Genomic DNA, 20,075 nt, shown 5'->3' with positions numbered 1-20,075 from the left:
AAGGGACCCCTCTGCACACATTGTGGTGTAATGTCCACCATGTGAGGGTGGACTTTATTTTGTTTGGCATGGAGAGGTGTCTGTTTATATGGTGTATGTGTGGCCTGTACACTGTCCTTAGCCAGGCCTGCAAGGGTCTCATGTGCAGCCGAGTATCTGGAGCTACAAACATGGCTGCTGCCACATATCCCAGAAGTTGTAGGCAGTGACATGATGTTACAGATGGGCTGGCTTGTGCCAGGGATATCAGGTCCTTGATAGCTGCAAAACCGTGTTCTGCTAGTGATGCTATTGCTTTCCTGCAGACCAAGTGCACTCTATAAATTCTATCATCGGAGTGGGCGTGATGGCACACTTTCCCAGATTTATTTGTAGGCCCTGAGTGTTGAACATTGTTCTGCTGTCTGCAACTGCCTGCTCTGTGTTACATGCCATGGGGCCTTTTAGCAGCCAATCATCTAGGTATGGGAATATTGTGATGCCCCCTTTCCTTAGGTGGGTAGTCACCACTGCCAGTACCTTTGAGAAGACCACTGGGGCTGCTGAGAGCCTGAAAGGCAACACTTTGTACTGGAAACGTAGATCTCCTAGTGCAAACTGCAGAAACCATCTGTGGGATGGATGTATTGAGATGTGAAAATATGCATCCTGAAGGCCGAGGGTAGGGAGCATACATCCTTTTTCCAAGGCAGGAATGATGGTGGCTAGGATTACCATATTGAAATGTTGATAATGAACTTGAAATGTTGAGTTTTCGGAGATCTAAGATCGGTCTCCAACCCTGACTTCTTGATGGTGAGGAAGTAGTTAAGTAGCATCCCTTCTCCCTGCGTTCTGGTGGTACCTCTTCTATAGTCCTGGCCCCACAAACCCTTTAATGGGGATAAAGACAGGGGGAGGGGGAGGGGGAGAGACCTGCATGTGACATAGTGAATTCTCTGGTACAGCACCAGTCAGGTTCTAAGGGTGCCAGACTGGAGAAGCTCAACATGTACTATTTTTTTACAAATAACTATTGTCAAAAATACGTGATAAAAACCACATGGGAAGCTCTGACTCTTGTATGAAGCAAGCAAGCAGGGTTGGGGAGATGCAGCCTTTATGTAGCCATAGGAGGGGCTGAGGACCAGAAGAGGGCACTGCTAAAAAAGTTCTCTGGCTTCAATGCATTCACCAGGTGTGTATCTAAGAATATTAAATAGAATACATCTGCAGCCATTAAAAAATACCTTGTTTCTATATGTAACTGGGGGCAGCAAGAAGCAATCAGGTTGCTTTTTTTATTATGATTACAAAAAAACTCATTAGTATCTTAATTCATTTGAAAATTTGTAACAAACTAATATGGCATTTCTGTCCTACCTTAATTAGCAGGATTGTTTCTATACTCCTCATGTCAATCAAACAATTAGCAATCACTGCATTATCTATTTCTAAAGCTGTAAGGACTGATGGGAATTCTGGATGGTGAACTGCCCTACAAGAAAAAACAAAACAAAACTGAAATGTACATATTTAAGCCATTGAACCTGCTTTACAAATTCATGTGACCAAACGTTAGAAAATGCTTTGTACACTGGAATTACTATTAAGCCATTTGGTTCAAGATTCCAAAGCAGAAATTTTATTCAAAACTTGGAGCTCACCTGTGTTTGACATCATAAACTTCATTTCGAAACCTACTAACAATTATTTGGGGCCGATATCCAGATGTATAAAACTTTGACATCAGTGTCTGAAGTGTTCTCTCATCCCGATGATTATCACAACAAAATGCTTGCAGTAGGCTTTTTAAACAAGTTTCAACAGCCAAAGTAAGTTCAGCATCTTTGAGACAAATGAAAGCACCTAGTATACACAAAAGATAAGACTTCAGAGGTACATACAAGCGCAGTGAAAATGTAACTATTCTTTACTTTTGTTTTTTTTAAACCAACATTTGAAAACATTTAAAATTTTTAAGATCAGGTTAGGTTTCCAAAGCAATAATAGTTTTCTTACATGCAAATTTATCTTTTCACAAATACTTTGAGAAGCAGATCGAAAGTTAAATGAATACTAGAAAATGGCTAAATAATAAGACCACAAAGATAAAGACACTATATAAATCCATGGTACACCCACGGCTTGAATACTGCGTGCAGTTTGGGTCATTCCAGCTCAAAAAAAATTTTAATTGAAAAAGGTACTGTGAAGAGCAACAAAAACAATTAGCAGTATGGAAGAGGAAGTTACTCACTCTGTGAAGTAACAATTGTTCTTCGAGATGTGCTCCGTGGGTGCTCCACTCTAGGTGTCGGGTCCCATCCTAGCGCCGCGGCTTGGAGATTTCTCATAGCCGTGCTCCGCCGGCTCGCGCATGCGTGCTTCCCTAGCAAGGCGTTCACGCCTTTGATCAGTTGCACGTGAACCATATGACATGTTTCCAAAAACGTCGTGCCTCTGATGAGGCAATCGTCCAAATAGGGGAAGATTGTCACTCCCAATCTGCGCAGATGGGCCACAACCATTACCAACGTTTTGGTGAAAACCCTGGGAGCACATGCCAGACCGAAGGGCAGAGCTTTGTATTGATAGTGCTCATTCCCCAATTGAAAACGGAGGAAATGTCTGTGAGCCACGTGGACAGCTATGTGGAAAAAAGCATCCCGTAAGTCGAGGACTGCAAGCCAATCCCCTTTGTTCAACAACGGAATGATAGTTGTTAAGGTTACCATCTTGAAGCGAAACTTCTGAAGGTGTCGATTTAGCTTTCGAAGGTCTAGAATGGGTCTCCAGCCTCCCGACTTTTTTGGTGTGAGAAAATATCGGGAATAAAAGCCTTTTCCCAAGAACTGCTTGGGAGCTCTCTCTAATGACCCAATGTTGAGCAAACATTAAACTTCCTGTTGTAGCAGTTGCTCGAGAGAGGGGTCCCTGAAAAAGGACGGGGCAGAGGGAGTGGCAGGGGGAATAGAGAAAAAGGGAATGGAAAGGCCGGACTACACTATTTCTAGTACCCATCTGTCCATGGTGATGTCGGACCAACGATGGTAAAATGACCGTAGGCGATGATGAAAAAGTTGGATAGTCTCGTCTTCCATGCTGATTGCGGGTAGCTGGCTTGCATCCTCGACAGACAAGTCAAATTTGCTGCTTAGTTGACGACTGATTGATCGAACGGGCCTATGGGGTTGTTTGCGCTGAGGACATTGTCTAGGGCATTGATTGTCGAAGGGCATGACTGCTGTCTGAAGAAATAAAAATCATATCTTCGTTGATAAGGAAAATAACGTCTACGTTTGAAGGAGGGAGTGTACATCCCAAGTGTACGTAGAGTGGTGTATGAATCTTTTCCCGAGTGGAGGACTTCGTCGGTGTTCGCTGCAAAAAGCTTAAGCTTGTCAAACAGTAGGTCCTCAACCTTGCTTTGCATCTCCTTTGGGGCTCCTGCAGATGACAGCCATGATGATCTCCTCATGGCAATACCTGTGGCAGTAGCTCTAGCCGCTGTGTCAGCCACATCCATGGCTATCTGCAGTGCTGTACTACATGATGCGAAACCTTCTTGGACTATTGCCTTCAAGAGTGGCTTCTTGTTGTCCGGGAGATGATGAAGTAACTCCGCTAATTTGGAATAATTATCAAAATTAGGGTTTGATAGATGGGCCGAATAATTTGCGATGCACAGTAGAAGTGTAGCTGAGGAGTAGACCTGCCTATCAAAAATGTCCAATATTTTATTGTTCTTGTCCGGAAGCATATTTTTGTACTATGGTGCTTTAGCCCTACATTGTGCTGCGTCCACTACTAACAAGTTAGGCTGAGGATGATTGAACAAGAAGTCCAATCCTTTCACCGATACAAAATATTTTGTTGGCCTTTTTACTCATAGGTGTAACCAATGTTGGGGTCTGCCATATCTCATCCGCCACTTCCATGATCGCATCATCAATAGGTAAGGCGATATTTGCACTTTGTTGTGGATGAAGATTTTTCAAGAGACGTTGCTTTTTAACCGGAATATCCATTGGCTGTATTTCCTGTGTGCCCGCCACACGTTTAAAGAGGTCTTGGAATTGTCTCAGATCATCCGGTGGAGAGACGTCAGCTGGAAATATCGCCTCATCCGGAGATGACGAGGAGCAGTCTGCTGGAGAAGTTTCCAGTGTGGGGTCTTCAACTTCAGACAACTGCCCCTCTTCCAGCTCGAACTGGTCTAGTTGGATTGTTGGACTCTTAGATGGAGAAGGTGAGTCTAGGTGCTGTGATTGATGAGGTAAGTATTTTGCACTCAATGGTTGACAAATGCAGGAGGATCCCCTACCGGAGGACGATGTACGATCACACTGGGTACGATCATATGATCTATGGTACCTGTCATAATAGCGCTCAGAACACAACAGGGAGGAGTGGCATGACGAGCGTGCTCTACCATGCTGGATATAATAGACACGGCATGGGGAGCGTCTACCAGGCTCGTATCTTGAGGATCGACTGGGTGAGTGGGACTGAACAGGACCGACGTGTTTCTAGATACACTGTGTCCCTATAATTACGCCGTCCATACGTGACCCGTGTAGGAGAAACACTATAGTCACGACAGCGACCGTACCTTCACGGTAAAAAATCTGGAGACAGGGATCTGTCTCTATAATGAGTCTTTGATAATGCCTTCCTATGTAGGGAGGTGTCTTCTGCCCTAACAGCCAGGCACCAAACAACAGTGGAGAAGTGCTGGGGAAAGCAGCTGTTGCTGCGTAGATGCTGGTGCTGGCAGAGTGTCCAGTGCCGGACTCAGCAGCGGTGCCGGGGTTGAGGCATCAAGACCTTCTGCCTCGGAGCCCGGTGCCAGAGGAGACGGTGCTGTGGAGGACGGTATTGCCAAAAGCAGGGCCAGTGAGGCAGGTGCTGTTATAGCCGATGCCACTGAAGCTGGTACAGAGCGGCTGGTCAATTGCGGCACTGGCGTCAATTTCACATAGCACACAGCTGAGGCCGGTGCAGACTTGCCGGCTAGCTGCGGCACCGCTCCCAATGCCGACGCCGAAGCCACTCTCGCTCTCAGCAGTGGGGGCTCTCTGATGGCCGCCCCAGCAGATTGTCCAGACCCCTTAGGGGTCATTTTGGACGCCCCTGAAGCCGTTGCAGCTGCTGAAGGGAGGGATTGCACTGGGGACGGCTTCAATCGCTTCGAGCCGGCTGGTCCCGGGGAAGCCGCCCTGCGTTTTTGTTCAGGGTCTTTTGTGGCTGCGGGAGGGATCAGATCAGGCTGTAATGCCTTCCCGAACATCTGCATTCTTATCTTCATCTCCCGCTCCCTCCGGGCTCTCGATTCTAATTTTCTACAGTGAGAGCACTTCTCGGGGACATGAGCTTTCCCCATGCACCTATGGCAGGTGTCATGGCCGTCAGCCGTTGTCATGGGCTCACGGCATGTCAAACACTTTTTAAAACCAGTCGATCCTGGTACTTTCAAAATGAGTACAGAATAAATGCCTGTATAAGCCCCGTGTGAAGCCTTGTCAATTTCACTTTTAGCGCTTTGCGCAGCGCTTTAAGAGAATCGGCTTGAGGAAAAAAAACTGTTTTCTTTTTTAACTTTATTATGAACAGGAGAACCAATTAGCAGGAACATGACTAATAGTAACAAATTTAACTATTTACAGATGCAAAAACTGACTGAAAACATTCTGAAGAGAAATATTCAGGGAGCTCCGACCGCGACCTGAAGCGGTTGAGAGGAACTGACGGTTGCTGGCTCACGTGCGGCTGATCAAAGGCGCAAATGCCTCGCTAGGGAAGCACGCATGCGCGAGCCAGCAGAGCACGGCTATGAGAAATCTCCGAGCCGCGGCACCGGGACAGGACCCGACACCTACAGTGGAGCACCCACAGGGCCACTCGAAGAAGAACTGTTTTAATATTAGGAGAGATTACAAGGACTGATATTACACTGCTTATAAAATAAATAACAATGGAAGGATATAATTCAGGGGTGGGCAAAAGCTTCTCAGTGGGATGGCTCTGTTCTGCCTAGGGCTTTGATCTGGCCCGCGAGGCAGTTTCAGGCCCCACCCCCAGCTTGTTGCCTCAGAGCAGGAGAGAGGCATGAGCCCTTCTAACTGCTTCTATTTAAAAGGCTCGTATCTTCCCCACACCTTGGGTAGCAGCCGTGGAAAAGGCACAAGGCCCTTTAAATAGAAACAGTAGAAAAAGCTCTGATTCCCTAGAAATGTGCTAGAGGGGAGCTGCAAGTCCTTTGAGCTGCTTCTATTTAAAGGGCTCTCCTGTTCCCTGAAGCTGCTAGACAATGCATTGCCTGACAGGCAGGAGGAAAGGGCCAGCCCTTTAAATAGAAACAGCTGAAAGGACTTGCAGCTCATGCCTTCACACAGCTGCTAGGCAATGCATTTCTGTTTAAAGGAGAGGCCTTTAAACAGAAACAGCTGAAAGGGATCACAGTCCCAGGCAATGCACTAGAGGCACCAGGAGCTGCAAGCCCTCACAGCTGTTTCTATTTAAAGTGTTCTCCGTCCCCTGGGGCTGCTAGGAGCTATGGGGAAGGTGCAAGCCCTTTCAGCTATTTATATTTAAAAGTTATTTATATTTAAAGGCACCTTCCCTGTGCCTGTCAGGCCACGTATTGCCTAGCAGCTGCAGGGAACAGGAGAGCCCTTTAAAACAAGAACTCAAAGAGCTTGCAGCTCCCCTCTAGCACATTGCCAGAGACATGGGATCCCTTTCAGCTGTTTCTACTGAAAGGGCTCTTCAAGTCCCCACAGCTGCTAAGCAATACATAGCCTGACAGATGCAGAGAAAGCACCAGCCCTTTTAATAGAAGCACTTTAAAGGGCTTGCAGCTCCTCCAGCCTCTAATGTGTTGCTACAGAGCCGGTGACGTGAGCCCTTTCAACTGCTTCTATTTAAAGGGATTGCCTGGCAGCCATCCGGCAGGTCCAAGCCCTTTAAATTGAAGCAGTTGAAAAGACCTCATAGCTCTATCCTACTGGCTTGTTGCCTGGAAGTTGCCCAGAATTCAGGGAGGATATGTGTATCAATGACTTTTAGTCAAGATTATCAGGGATACAACAACATGTCTGGGTGTCCCTAAATCTAGTGCTGCCAAAAGCTAGAGTTGGTCAACAGTGGATGGCTCACTCAAGCGTACAGTCCCCGGGTTACGTACAAGATAGGGACTGTAGGTTTGTTCTTAAGTTGAATCAGACCAGGGAGACGGGGAGCAAAGTCGCAGAGCACGCCCGCAGCAGGACAGCCCAGGCGCGCCGCGGCTGTCCCACTGTGGGCGTGCTCCGAGGCTTTGCTCCCCATCTCCCTGGTATGCTGGTTGGGAGACGGAGAGCAAAGCCACGGAGCACGCCCGCAGGGAGACAGCTCAAGCGCGCCCGGGCTGTCCCGCTGCGGGCATGCTCCAAGGCTTTGCTCCCCGTCTCCCTGCAGACCAGGGAGACGGGGAGCAGCTTTTCTCGCCCTGGAGGACGGGGGCGGCGGACCGCGGCACATCTGGGCATCCCGCCGCTCCCGTCCTCCGGGGCGAGAAAAGCCCCATTCGTAACTGCGGATCCAACATAAGTCGGATCCGCGTAACTCGGGGACTGCCTGTACTGTTCTGTTCATTTTTTTTGAAACACCTGGCACTAGCCACCAAAGGAAGAAAGGATAACGGGCTAGATGTACCACTGGTCTGACAAATTATGGCCATTTTTATGTTCTTAAATGGAACAAGGGAATTCATTTAATGGCAGTCCACCAGATCAGACTTCAGGCAAAACAATCAAGTGTTCATAAACATGTCAATTCACTGACCTTAGCTTTCTTCAGGGAAGTCCACCATAATAAAGGAGGTTTGAGCAAGTTTGCCAAATGCATATTTGTAAGAAAGATTTAAAGGCAAGAGGACTTGCCTTTTCAATATAAAAAATAGTCCCTCAAATTTGTTAGGTGCCAAATGTAAGAGTACTTTCAATGCAGTTTTTTTCAAAATCTAAACTCATTCCACCATCACCACACAAGTTGTTGTGGTGTATGGAAATAGTGTTCACCCTCACCACTCAAACCAATGATCTAATTTAACACTTAAATCCTCATTGGAGCATGCCTTTCTTTCAATATACAGTAGAGTTTCTTGGGACCTTCAACAAATCCCACAAAATCTCAATTCAAAAGTACTCAACTTCTTTCAAAGAACTCTTATCCTTGGCAACTGGAACCCATTTTGACAGTTCCTTATAGGGCACTTTTTTTTTTTTTTTTTTTTTTTTTGCAAAAGAGTTACTCTACTCACATTGGCAGTTACTGAGGTTCTTCAAGACTATTGTTTCTATGGGTTCTCCACTTTAGGTGTCTGTGTACCCTGCACCTGTAATCGGAGATCTGTAACAGCAGTACCCAGTTGGGTTGCACACGCACCATCTCACACTGTCTTATATGACTACAGAGCACTGCATGACCAACCATGCTTTGGTTCCTTCTCTAGTGCAGAGAACCTAGCATGAAACTCTGAAATAGAGGAGGAGGGATGGTGGCAGCCCACTCACAGATACATCGATACATACTGCGTAAGTGTCTGGGTCTTTGTCAGGAACTTGACCCTCCATTATTCAAACTATATATTATCTTAATTAGCTTGGTAAAGGTTAGTTCTATGACCTCTAGTCATAATGACTGCACTAGTATGTTAAAAAAAGCAAAAGTGAGGGACAGTTAGTTGGCCAGAGTATTTATACATTTGATCTAGGAAATGAAGATTTTAAGAGAATTGGACATCATGTTCTTTAAATGACAAATACTTTTCAAACAGGTTCTGTGTTCATGTGACCTTGCGTATAGGAGGACTCTAGAGAGGCAAACTTCTTATGTTTCTTTACAAAAGGGCTAGCTTACCTAGAGGTCCAATAGGTTTGTGTATAAAATGTCCTTTTCTATGGGCATCTTCAATTGCTTCAATAAGGACTGGCACATGTTGTCCAAATCTTTTCAATCTATTTGTTTTACTGTCTGTCAGTTCTTTTAGCAGTCTTTGATTGGAATCCAAAGCTTGTTTCACATCAATTTCTTCTCTCCTGAGGAAATGAAAAGTTACATTTCATTTTGTAACAAAGCTACACTGACTTTAATTAATATAACAACTTAATTTAGCAAGGTCAAACTTTGTTGTTACTATAACAAAACTTGTTACAAATGGAAAAAGGAATTCATCTTCAAAAAATTTGAAATGAGAAATGAAGAGTATTGCTGAACTATCCTCATTGCTGATATATAGATTTGAAAAAGAACATTTATGTTTGTATGAAGATGATATGCAAAGAGCAGCAACACAACACAAACAAGAGAATCAATAATAAAAACAGAAGGATTTCCAAGCTAACTTCAAACAATACAAAGTAGTAATATCAGAAGTGTGACTATGGAAAGAAATTTCACTAACTCAATATTAATTACCGAAATGTGAATGTAAGATATTGTGTGAACTCAAGAAAGTGTAAGCTAAAATATGAACATGACTACAGGTGAGTTTATCAGAAGAAGTTTGATCAAGACAATTTATAAATATGGTTCTACCCTTTATTTTATGATCATCACCATTTCATAAATGGTAGACATATACAAATGATGTACAATTGTATAGGAAATATCAGTAGGATTCAAGTGTGAATCATGTTGTGAACGTAATTAGGAATTCAGTGTACTCCAGAAATGACATTCTAGATAACACAACAACAAAAAAACAAATTTTAATGTAATGTAGAGGTAAGCTAGTGGGAATTAAGGAATATTAATTAGGGATGTTAAATAACATGTAATTAAATAGTCCTGTAACCTCATCAAATTTTAACGGTTACATGACTATTGGATAGTCTCTGGGAGTGGGGCCAGCAGTCAGTGTGCTCTGGTCCCACTTCTAGGGAGGCCCCTGCCACCCTGGGCTGCTCTCTATTGATACAGAGGCAGCAGAGGGGGCAGCAGCAGCCCCTGTCCATGAGGGCCCAGTACAGTCTCCCCTTCCTCCTCCCGCTTTTAAGCTGGCTCCCCTCAAGCATTGGCCCCTACCTGCCACCCTCTCCCCACCTCTGTGGGAAGCGGCAAGGGGTTGAGGGCAAGGCAACTCTGCAGGTTCCTCAATGGCACTGGCTCCCACCTCACGCCACTTGCTGCCTCTGTATCAGAGGCAGCAAGGAGGATTTGTACATGTAGTCAACAAGATTAACCAATAAGCCTAGGCTTATTGGTTAATTGTGTAGCAGTCTACACACTTACATGCCTACTCGGTATCAGAGGCAGCAAAATGGGGGATGAAAAGAGGTGAAGCCAGTGCTCACAGAGCGTCAGCTCCCCGCACATGCCAGCTCTTGCAGAGCCTCATACCCGTCCCTGGGGTGCTGCCTCCCATAGAGGGAGCAGCAGGAGAAGGAAGGGGACAGGATGGAGCCAGTGCCTGTGGATGCCGGTACCTTCCCCCGCACTGCTACATCCGATACAAAGGCAGCAGCAGGGATGGGAGAACAGGGAAGCAGGAGCTAGTGCTCATGGACAACCAGATCCCAACTGCTCCCTCAACCTGAATGAAAATGTAAAATTTCAGCGGTTACATATTTACAAAAATAAAAACACATTTTAACATCCCTACTAGGGTTGCCCAGTAGGCCAGCAAGAGCCAGACACACAGCAGAAGCAGGGCTGCATGGTGCAGCAGTGGAAACCCAGCCTGTGGAGGTGGTGGGACTGCCTGGTAGGAAGCAAGGGGTAGTAGTACGGAGTTGAAAGGGGGGCTGGAGGGTCGGGGGAGCCAGTTGAGAGGCCAGGGACTTCATCAGAGCTGGCGGGGTGGGGGTGGGAGGTGAGATGAGCTGGTAGCCGGCAGGGGGAGGGAGGGGGGAGGGCGGGGCGCAGCGGCACAGAAAGGGCCTTCTCTTGTATGGGAAAAATCCCTCATCCAGACCTAGTCATGTCCCGAAGGTGCTGGACCAGAGAGTTCCAACCTGTAGTTTCATTTTTTTAAATGAATGAAACTACATGATTTTAGTAAATTATAGATCGTTTGGGCCTTAAACTTCATTGTAATTTAAAATTTAGTTTTAATATAATTTATTGTCTTGTGAAAACAATGGTTTTAATCTTCACTGTTTTGGAGTAAATCGGATTTTAATTGTAGAACTGCATTTCACCTTTAATACCATCACATTTTGTACTTTGTGCTGAGAATTTTCTAATTTAGTCTCACTGTGGATAATAGACAAAAATACCACATCACAAGATGCTTTTTGAGAATTAGGACCACAAAATAAATTAAGATTAATGCTGCATGGAGTACTATGAAATATAAATAATGAAGCACAATCTATTGTCACCAGTAGGAAAGAAATTTGGACAATGTTAAATACAAAGTTAAACTTACTTAAGTCTACCATGATCTTCCTTGCATTTGTAGATAGCCTGCTGAAACTGATCCATCTCTTGAACCAGCATGATCTCTTGATCATGGACCATCCTTAATTGCTCTTTCAACTGGGCTATTTTTTTCTGTCTTTCCAACTTTTCATACTCTGAAACTTGATCAGCGCTACAACAATAGAGACACAACAATTCAGCATTTTAAAATCACAAAGAATGTACAACCATAAAAAGAACAAAAATACTGTACAATGGTTTAAAACATACATTTTAGCATTTAACAAGTTTTATTAAGCAAGCACATCCAACAATATTCAACAGCTGAAAAGCCTGTCTATTGTCTGGCCTGCATGTGACACTTTCTAACTAAATGCAAGATCCATTTGGTATCATGACCACAAAATCTGGCTGATATCAGCTGCCTTACCTAAAACAAAACTAAACAGTTCCACAATAAACTAAGAAAAGCAGGCAATTAGACACAGAGGAGTGGTAACTTAAGCTGAATGTGACATTACATTTCATATACTTAATGAAAATAAGATACTATTTATATGACTACTGAGATGTACTTTAGACCAAATAAATATCAGAAAGGTATTGATTTACTGAATATGATAAACCTGTTTGCATGCATAATTTTTGTATCTGAAGTTAGAAATATTAATTACTGTATTTGTATTTCATATGTGTTAATTTGGGAGACCACCCACTGCTAACACTTCTGATACAACAACTGGAAAGCCAGACAGGATTGAAAATCCATAAGTGAGGACAATGAACTGTGAAAAGTCTTGACCTTCCTCTGGAGGCTCCAAATTGACTAACGTATGGACATGGTGAAACTACAGAGTCAGGTGACCAGGTCATCTGATACTAACCTCTATCTTGAACTGCTGAATTGTTCCAGGAGGAGGTGGGGAAATGAAACAAAAGATTCCCACCTTATGGAAATCTTATATAAGGCAGGAGGAGAACAAAGTTCTTCACTTTGCTTCTTCTCCAGATACTTGAAAACACATGAAAACAAAAAAGTCTCAAATAGAAAAGGAAGAACTCTGGACCCAGGCTAGCAAGATAACTCTGGCCTGAGAAGAAGTTTGAAACCCTGAAACAACATGTAGGGTTAGGAATTATTATTTGTAACTGATGTATTGAGTGACTCAAGCTTAGTTTGAATGCTTTGAATTATTTTCTTAGGAATTTGCTTTGTTCTGTTTGCTACCTCTAACTACTTAAAATACACCTTTTGTACTGAATAAAATTATTTCTTGTTTTTAATATAACCAAGTTTATGTCATTTCTATCTGGGAGGGGGCTAGAAGTTGTGCATACTTACCTCCATATTTAGGGAGAGGGCAAATTTCTTATTTTGAGTTTGTACTCCAAGCAAGGTGGACATCTGGTGCTGTGACAAGTCCCTTAAGATGAGCCTTCCAAGAGCTGATCTGTGTCCATATCATTTTGAAGCTGGGTGTAGCTCTGCCTGTGTACATGGCTGGGGGAGGCTCGTGAGTCGGGCCCAACATAACTAAGTTAAGTGGACCCAGCTGGCAGAACAGGATGACTCAGTGGTATCTCAAAGCATCAAATGACATCCCAAAGGAGTCCAACCTGTCACAGGAGGGTCTACGTCTAAGAAACTCAGAATGCCAATTATGGCTATCTACTGAGCTGTGCAATATAGAACAAAGCATTTATCTATTTTTATTTCTGTAGAAACTGATCACGTTTTTTCAAGTGTTTTACCACACACACACACACACACACACACACACACACACACACACACACATCACAACAAAATTTTCAATATTTTTCTATTTTGCATTTTAAGCAAGATTATGCAGTAATAAAAAACAAATTATGTTTGAGCCTGGGCTCATCAGTTAACTTTCATAGTTAGATGCAGGCTCCCAGTAAAACATGGAAAGCCAGCTCTCAGGGAACAGTCTCCCCGACCCTCGTTACTGCCTCTGAAGCCTCAAAAAGCTGGTTTCCCAGATGCATCTGCTGTCCCGCATGTAACCACTGAAATTTTTCAGCAGTTATATAGTTACTTAATTACTCGCATTTTAACATTACTAGTTGGAAACTAGATTTTTTGTAAATGGAGATATTGGATCATCCAAGTCTAAAGAGCTCATTCTTTCAATAACTCAGATTTGTACTACAAACACTCTGGTCACACTCACCTAGTCTTCAGTTCTTCAATTCGTTTCCATAACTGTTCATCGTCTTTTTCTAGTTGCTTTAATTCTGTTCTAGAACGATTATAACGTGCCTATCAAGAAAATTAGTAATATATAATATATTCATTCTTATTTATTTTTGGCTTACTTGGTCTTCACGAAAGAATAAATTACACAGCTACTATTTATCTGAAGACAAACACTAATATCTGATTTACCATTTTGCAACATTGCAGCAGAAGAGTAATGCTTGAATTTCACACTAATAATTTTATCGTTCCTTTTTAAATTATGTTAATGAGGCCCCAATAGCCATTCAGTCTTTAGTTCTGTTATGAAAGATGTTCACACTACAGCCCTGATCCCACAACTGGCTCAATTCAGGTGGAAGCTTCCATGTGAATGAGTGTTTTGCCCCTATGCAACTTCTTCTGACTGGAAAACCCCTTTTAAAGATACTTCATATATTTCCTTAGCCATTTGCCACCACTATAGGAGTGTGGATTTATTCAGAAAATAAGGCACAGCACTTACCTCAGAGGCTTGGTGACACAAAGGGTTCTTTCCTTTAGTCTTATTTTATTTTAATTTTGTTTTATAAATGACTTCCTACGTGTCACCAAGCTGCGGCTTGGCTTGCAGCTGTCCTACTCAGAGCTGACATCCTATAGTTAAGCTCCCTCAAACAACTGATTCGGTTCTCTCATGAGAAACCATTTGCTTCCAATACCCACCCCATACCAGATCAGGTAGCCCAGTTTCACAGGTGTTTAAATCAGCCCTACCCAATCAGTCAGCTCCATGCAAAGAGCTCTGAGCCTCTGACTGGGCAGGGCTGATTAATCATCTGTGAAGCTGTGCTGCCATGCAGCTTAGAGAGAACACTGTGCCAGATGCATCTGGTTAGCTCATTAAGCAAGCCTACTTCAGGCTTCAAGTCTCCGGCAGAAAGCCCTCTCACTCCTTCCGCTCTCTCATAGTGCACTTGCATTGAAGTCCCTATGATTTCAGTGGGCCTCTGCATAGATGAAGAACACCTGGCCAGAGCTCAATGCACAACTAGGGACTTTTTCATAAATTCTAAGAACAGAAGGGATCAGTGTGATCATCAAATCTGATGACCTACATACATAGGCTATAGAACTTCCACAAAGTAAGCTGAACTACAACATATCTTCCAAAACAACACTGTTAGCACTACAAGCTTAGAAAATGTGCTTTTCCACCAACCTCAGCCTCGTTGTATGCTTTTCTTTTTGCTTGTACATCAGCTTTCAAACAAACACACTGGGGCTGCAATGCTTGTGCTTCTTCACTTATCTTCTCTAACTTATCTTGGATTGCCTTGTACTTTTCTTCTGCTTCATTTAATTTGACCTTATAGCAAAACAGAGAGAATGTATGGATTTACATAATTAAACAAAATATTTTATTTCCACAACTCTTTAACCAGGAGAATCTGACACAAACTTGAAGCTAGCTATTTGAGGTGATTTCCCCACCACCACAAAAAAATTTCACAGTGACATCAGAAGCAGTGTGCCTGCTAAGCTTCATGGCAGCACAGCTTCACAGGTGACTGATTAACCAGCTCCGCCCAGTCTGAGGCTCAGGGCTCCCTGCAGGAAGCTGACTGACTGGACAGGGCTGATTAATCACCTATGAAGCTGTGCTGCATTGCAGCTTAGAGGGAACACTGATCAGAAGATATAAATAAGTTAACCCATGGAGCATATAAAAAGTAGTTATCCTTTGAGTTGAAAAAAAATGCTTTGTTGTTTTTAATGAAGGCTGACAAAATTTACTTCATTTGAGTTACCAAATATGGGGTTTGTGAGAAAATTGAAAGTATATTGGGCTCTGCATATTCTTAACACTAGAAACCAGAAACTCTGAGAAAAAGAAGTAGTAGATTCTCAAGTAGATTCACAAGGTAACTAATTCCTTTAATAAAGAACTGGGTCTAGAGCACTTGTGACTGATTAGCTGCCTCCCAGCTGAAGTTAAAGGAAGGCACCTGGGACATATAAAATAAATATAGGGAGGAGGAAATGATAATTTCCTCAAAAAAGCAAGGAAACACGCAGAGAAGAACTGCCTGAGAATACAGGCAGTCCCTGGGTTACGTACAAGATAGGGACTGTAGGTTTGTTCTTAAGTTGAATCTGTATGTAAGTCGGAACTGGCGTCAGCTGCTGCTGAAACTGATCAGTTTCAACCGCGACTGAATCTGGACGCCAGTTCTGACTTACAAACAGATTCAACTTAAGAAACCCTGGCGTCCCCAAGTCAGCTGCTGCTGAAACTGATCAGCAGCTGATTCCAGGAAGCCTGGGGCAGAGCAACTCTGCCTTGGGCTTCCTGTAGTCAGCCGCTGGTCAGTTTCAGCAGCGGCTGACTTGGGGACGCCTGGGGAAGAGCAGCCAGGGTGCTGCTGGGTTGCTCCAGTAGCGCGGCTCCTCGGCGCTACTGGAGCAACCCAGCAGCACCGCCCCAGGCGTCCTGATTCAGCCGCTGCTGAAACTGACCAGCAGCGGCTGAATCAGGACGCCTGGGGCAGAGCAGCTGGGGTGCTGCTGGGTTGGTCTGGAGCGGCGCTGCGGGACCAACCCGGCAGCCCCCAGCTGCTCTACCCCAGGGGTAGGCAAGAAAAGCCTGGTCTGCTGGGGGGGGGGAGGGGGGGCACTAGCTGCCCCCCCCCCCCCAGCAGACCAGGGAGACGGGGTGGCGGAACCGCCCAAGTCCTCCACGGCTTTGCTCCATCTCCCTGGTCTGCTGACCTGGGAGACGGGGAGCAAAGCCGCAGAGCACGCCCGCAGCGGGACAGCCCAGGCACTCCGCGGCTGTCCCACTGCGGGCGTGCTCCGAGGCTTTGCTCCCCATCTCCCTGGTCTGCTGGTTGGGAGACGGGGAGCAAAGCCGCAGAGCACGCCTGCAGGGGGACAGCTCAAGCGTGCCCGGGCTGTCCCGCTGCGGACGTGCTCCAAGGCTTTGCTCCCCGTTTCCCTGCAGACCAGGGAGACGGGGAGCAGCTTTTCTCGCCCCGGAGGATGGGGGCGGCGGACCGCAGCGCATCTGGGTGTCCCGCTGCTCCCGTCCTCCGGGGCGAGAAAAGCCCCGTTCGTAACTGCGGATCCGACATAAGTCGGATCCGCGTAACTCGGGGACTGCCTGTACACACTGAATGAGCAAGGAGAGGGGCAGATGAAAGCTCCCTGACAATCAGGAAGGATCCTAGCCTGATGACCTTCCTCGCATAGACAGCCAGTGCGAACAGATTGAAATGGAGTGAGATTTGGACTGTGTTTGGGGCAGAAAAGTCATGAGCCTGGTCATTTTCCCAGATGGCAGCCTAAGAGTGTTGCTTTGGAACCAGTGCAGAAAAGGAACTGCTCATTGACTCACAGGCAGGGAATTGACTCTGAGGGGAATCCCCCCCCCCCCCAAAAAAAAGGCCACTTTTTTTCAAAAAACAAACAAACCATGTAGTCAAGACATACCCTAAATAGCTAGACAAGGGGAAACGGAGATGGATGCAACGACTGTGCCCCAGTCTACTATAAGAGACGTCCCAGATGGTGGTTGCCTTACTAAAAGTAGTTTCCAAGTACATCTATTTCTGTGCCCTTCGTTCTTGTGGTTTTACTTTTTTTTAAAAATTTTAGGATATGTTCTCATCTCTGTGGCACAGAAGACCCATTGGGAGAGGTGCATGAAACTGATCAAACACTAAGTGCTGAGGAAGGTAATAAACAAACCAAACCAATTACTGTAATAACAGTGAGCAGTGCTATGTGGCATGTTAAAGACTAAGGTTTATTTGGGCATAAGTTTTGTGGTTAAAAATCACTTTGTCGGATACATTTTTTCCCCCATAAAAGGTTAGTCTTTAAGGTGCCACAAAAGTTCTTGTTGTTTTTTCAGATAAAGATTAATATGGCTACCCTCTGAGATTCGTGATAAGTGTACAAAATATTACAGACAGAAATGACATTAAGATGACGGCCTTTTAAGACTACCGAAATACTCCATGTGAAAAAGTAACTAAAATTGTCCTTTTAAAAAATGTATATTTGGCTCATATGTAATCTTCAGTGATAAGGAAGTGCTTTGCTGTGTTGGGGGGCGGAGAGATGAGGGATTTTAATGGACCCATAACCACACACAAAAACCAGCAATGTTTTGCATATCCAGGATGGAACAGATTTTCTATGTGCATTATCTGAAAAGATGATTCATCAGGTCCCTCTCTTGACACATCTGAAAGTTCCAGTGTCATGAAAGATTAATTTAGTCTCTACATGAGTCAAGGAATTATTTGTCTGTGAAATAAATATGCCTTTAATCAGCAGACTCTGGCTCTCAATTTGCTTATGCTGACTTAACATAACGGACAAATGTTATTCACGTTGTTTAATACACTACTGGAAGGCACTCGATACTATTGTAATAAGTATTGTATAAGAATCTACATAGAAGAAAATTAAATGTAACATTCAAATAACCAATTTTGAATAGGCCAGTGATGAATATCTTAATTTGGTTCTCAGTGATCTACATAATCTCCTAGAAAGTCATTGAGTGAATCAACAAAACAAAAAACTTTATGATTCAGTTTGTTCTGTGTGGTTGCTATCTTCTCATCCTGGTGTTGGTCCTCAATGAACTGGACTGACACACACTGGAAGGGTCAACAAGCACTAAACTGATCATGAAAATTCAGACTGCTAATCAATAGTCTATAAATAACGATAGCTATTTAGATGTGACTCTTTAGGCTACAACAGGAAGAAACTGAGTAGACAGCTCTGATAATCTACTTAACAATGGACATTTATAAATGTAATTAAACTGATTTCCCAGCTCCTCTAGAACAAAGACACCGAATAGTCTGGGAGCAATTCAAGGGCATGCTTGTAACAGCAAAGTAAGGAAGGAGTCTACTGACTAGTAAAAATACACAGAATCAGAATTTAAATGATGTCACTCTCTGTGACATGGCGGGGAGACTTGCTGTCCATCCATCTACCTCCCAACTTCAAGTATTCTGCTGGTAGAAATTTTGATAAAATGTCATCAAGAAATGGGTTGAAAGGATATTCAAAAGCCCTTTCATCCCTGAACACAATGGTATCAAACAATAAACCTGGAACAAATTATATACATAAGAATTTTTTTTTAAAAAATCAGCTTTTTAAATTATAAATTAACACATGCATGTCAAATATGCTATCCTCACAAAGTTACCTTATGGCCCTTTATTAACAGTACTGTCTTATTAGTTAACACTAAGGATAGGGTACCCAATCAACTTGACTCACTCCTTTCATTTATAATCATTTGTAACATTCAAAGAGTTAATTTTCCACCATCAACGAAAAAGCAGCAGTTCAATAATATTGATTATCAGCTTTATTTATTATGAGATTTCACTGCAATACGCTCTCATATTAAACATAAAATTAACATGTTGTTTAAAACAACCATACCTGCCATTCCTTTAGCTTCTGGTCATGCTTATCAGTACGTCCTTCCTCATTATCAATACTGACTTTGATTGGTTTCATTTCTTTTTCAGTTTCATTCACCTAAAATGTTAAAAAATGTCAAGTATGTATCACATCATTCAAGATAGTTTGAAGATAAATTAATTTAAGTGAACTTTAGTTCAAGAAAGATATTCTAACAAGAAATTTACCACTGCCCAAGCCATTTTGTGTTTCAAATCCTCTAGATTGTTTTGCATTTCACTCACGAACGCAATACTTTTGTAACGTTCCTCTTTCTCGACTAAGTCCTGCCTACGTTCTTGAAGAAGCTAAAAAAAGGAAAAGATTCAAATGTTAAGGGTATACGAAGAACTACTGTTCTAATTTGGAATTTTAGAAGGATAATTTTTAAAAATTTAAATTGACTCAGAATAATCAATTTAAGAAATCCAGTTAAATCATGTGACAAGTTGATAGTTAATTTACGCTGCAACTGCATTTCAGAATGAGTAATATCTGTATTTCTTATATTATTTCAGTGCCCTTGAGTGTAGTAACTGCAATCTTTACATACCCCTACTCCTTGTTCTATCTGGTCATGAGTTCTTGACTTAGTTTCCATAATGTATGAATAATCAGTTTTCATCTGCTCCAACTGGGTTGCTTTCATAAAGAACTAAAACCAAAGAAGAGAGAGATACAAATTTCTGCTTTGTAAGACTGTGTAAAGTGTATGTACGTATTTTTTTTTAATTTGTTAAAACATGCACCCATACAATATTCTGATCATCCTGAACAGTAAGCATTAAAATATTGCATTAAACACCACAGACCACATCAAATCATAAAACCCTGCAATAGCACAACAAATAAAATAACTATAAAAAGAAACTAACCTCCCTATACTGTCTCCATAGCCCCACAGCATCATTACACAGACCTACCATAGCCATCTCATCACAGGACCGGAAGTAAAAGTAAGCTTTGCAATAGTTCTGGAGAC

At 43.3% G+C, this 20,075-nt stretch overlaps 1 protein-coding gene across 2 annotated transcripts in view; it reads right to left on the bottom strand.

Annotated features, from left to right (window-relative positions):
• Positions 1-20,075, bottom strand: part of SMC6 (structural maintenance of chromosomes 6) — a 118,013-nt gene that overhangs the window by 71,713 nt on the left and 26,225 nt on the right. For both annotated transcript variants that reach the window (XM_075923451.2, XM_075923452.2), the window contains exons 8-16: positions 19,647-19,748; positions 19,282-19,401; positions 19,073-19,171; positions 14,814-14,960; positions 13,587-13,675; positions 11,396-11,560; positions 8,884-9,062; positions 1,647-1,848; positions 1,363-1,477 (exon numbers count right to left, since the gene is read on the bottom strand). In XM_075923451.2, the coding sequence (XP_075779566.1) occupies positions 1,363-1,477; positions 1,647-1,848; positions 8,884-9,062; positions 11,396-11,560; positions 13,587-13,675; positions 14,814-14,960; positions 19,073-19,171; positions 19,282-19,401; positions 19,647-19,748 (1,218 nt within the window). The remainder of the gene's footprint in view (positions 1-1,362; positions 1,478-1,646; positions 1,849-8,883; positions 9,063-11,395; positions 11,561-13,586; positions 13,676-14,813; positions 14,961-19,072; positions 19,172-19,281; positions 19,402-19,646; positions 19,749-20,075) is intronic.

Source organism: Pelodiscus sinensis, chromosome 3 (assembly GCF_052426305.1).
Source record: "Pelodiscus sinensis isolate ZL-2025 chromosome 3, ASM5242630v1, whole genome shotgun sequence".
Classification (NCBI taxonomy): domain Eukaryota; kingdom Metazoa; phylum Chordata; order Testudines; family Trionychidae; genus Pelodiscus; species Pelodiscus sinensis.
This window is presented reverse-complemented; position numbering and strand designations above follow the sequence as displayed.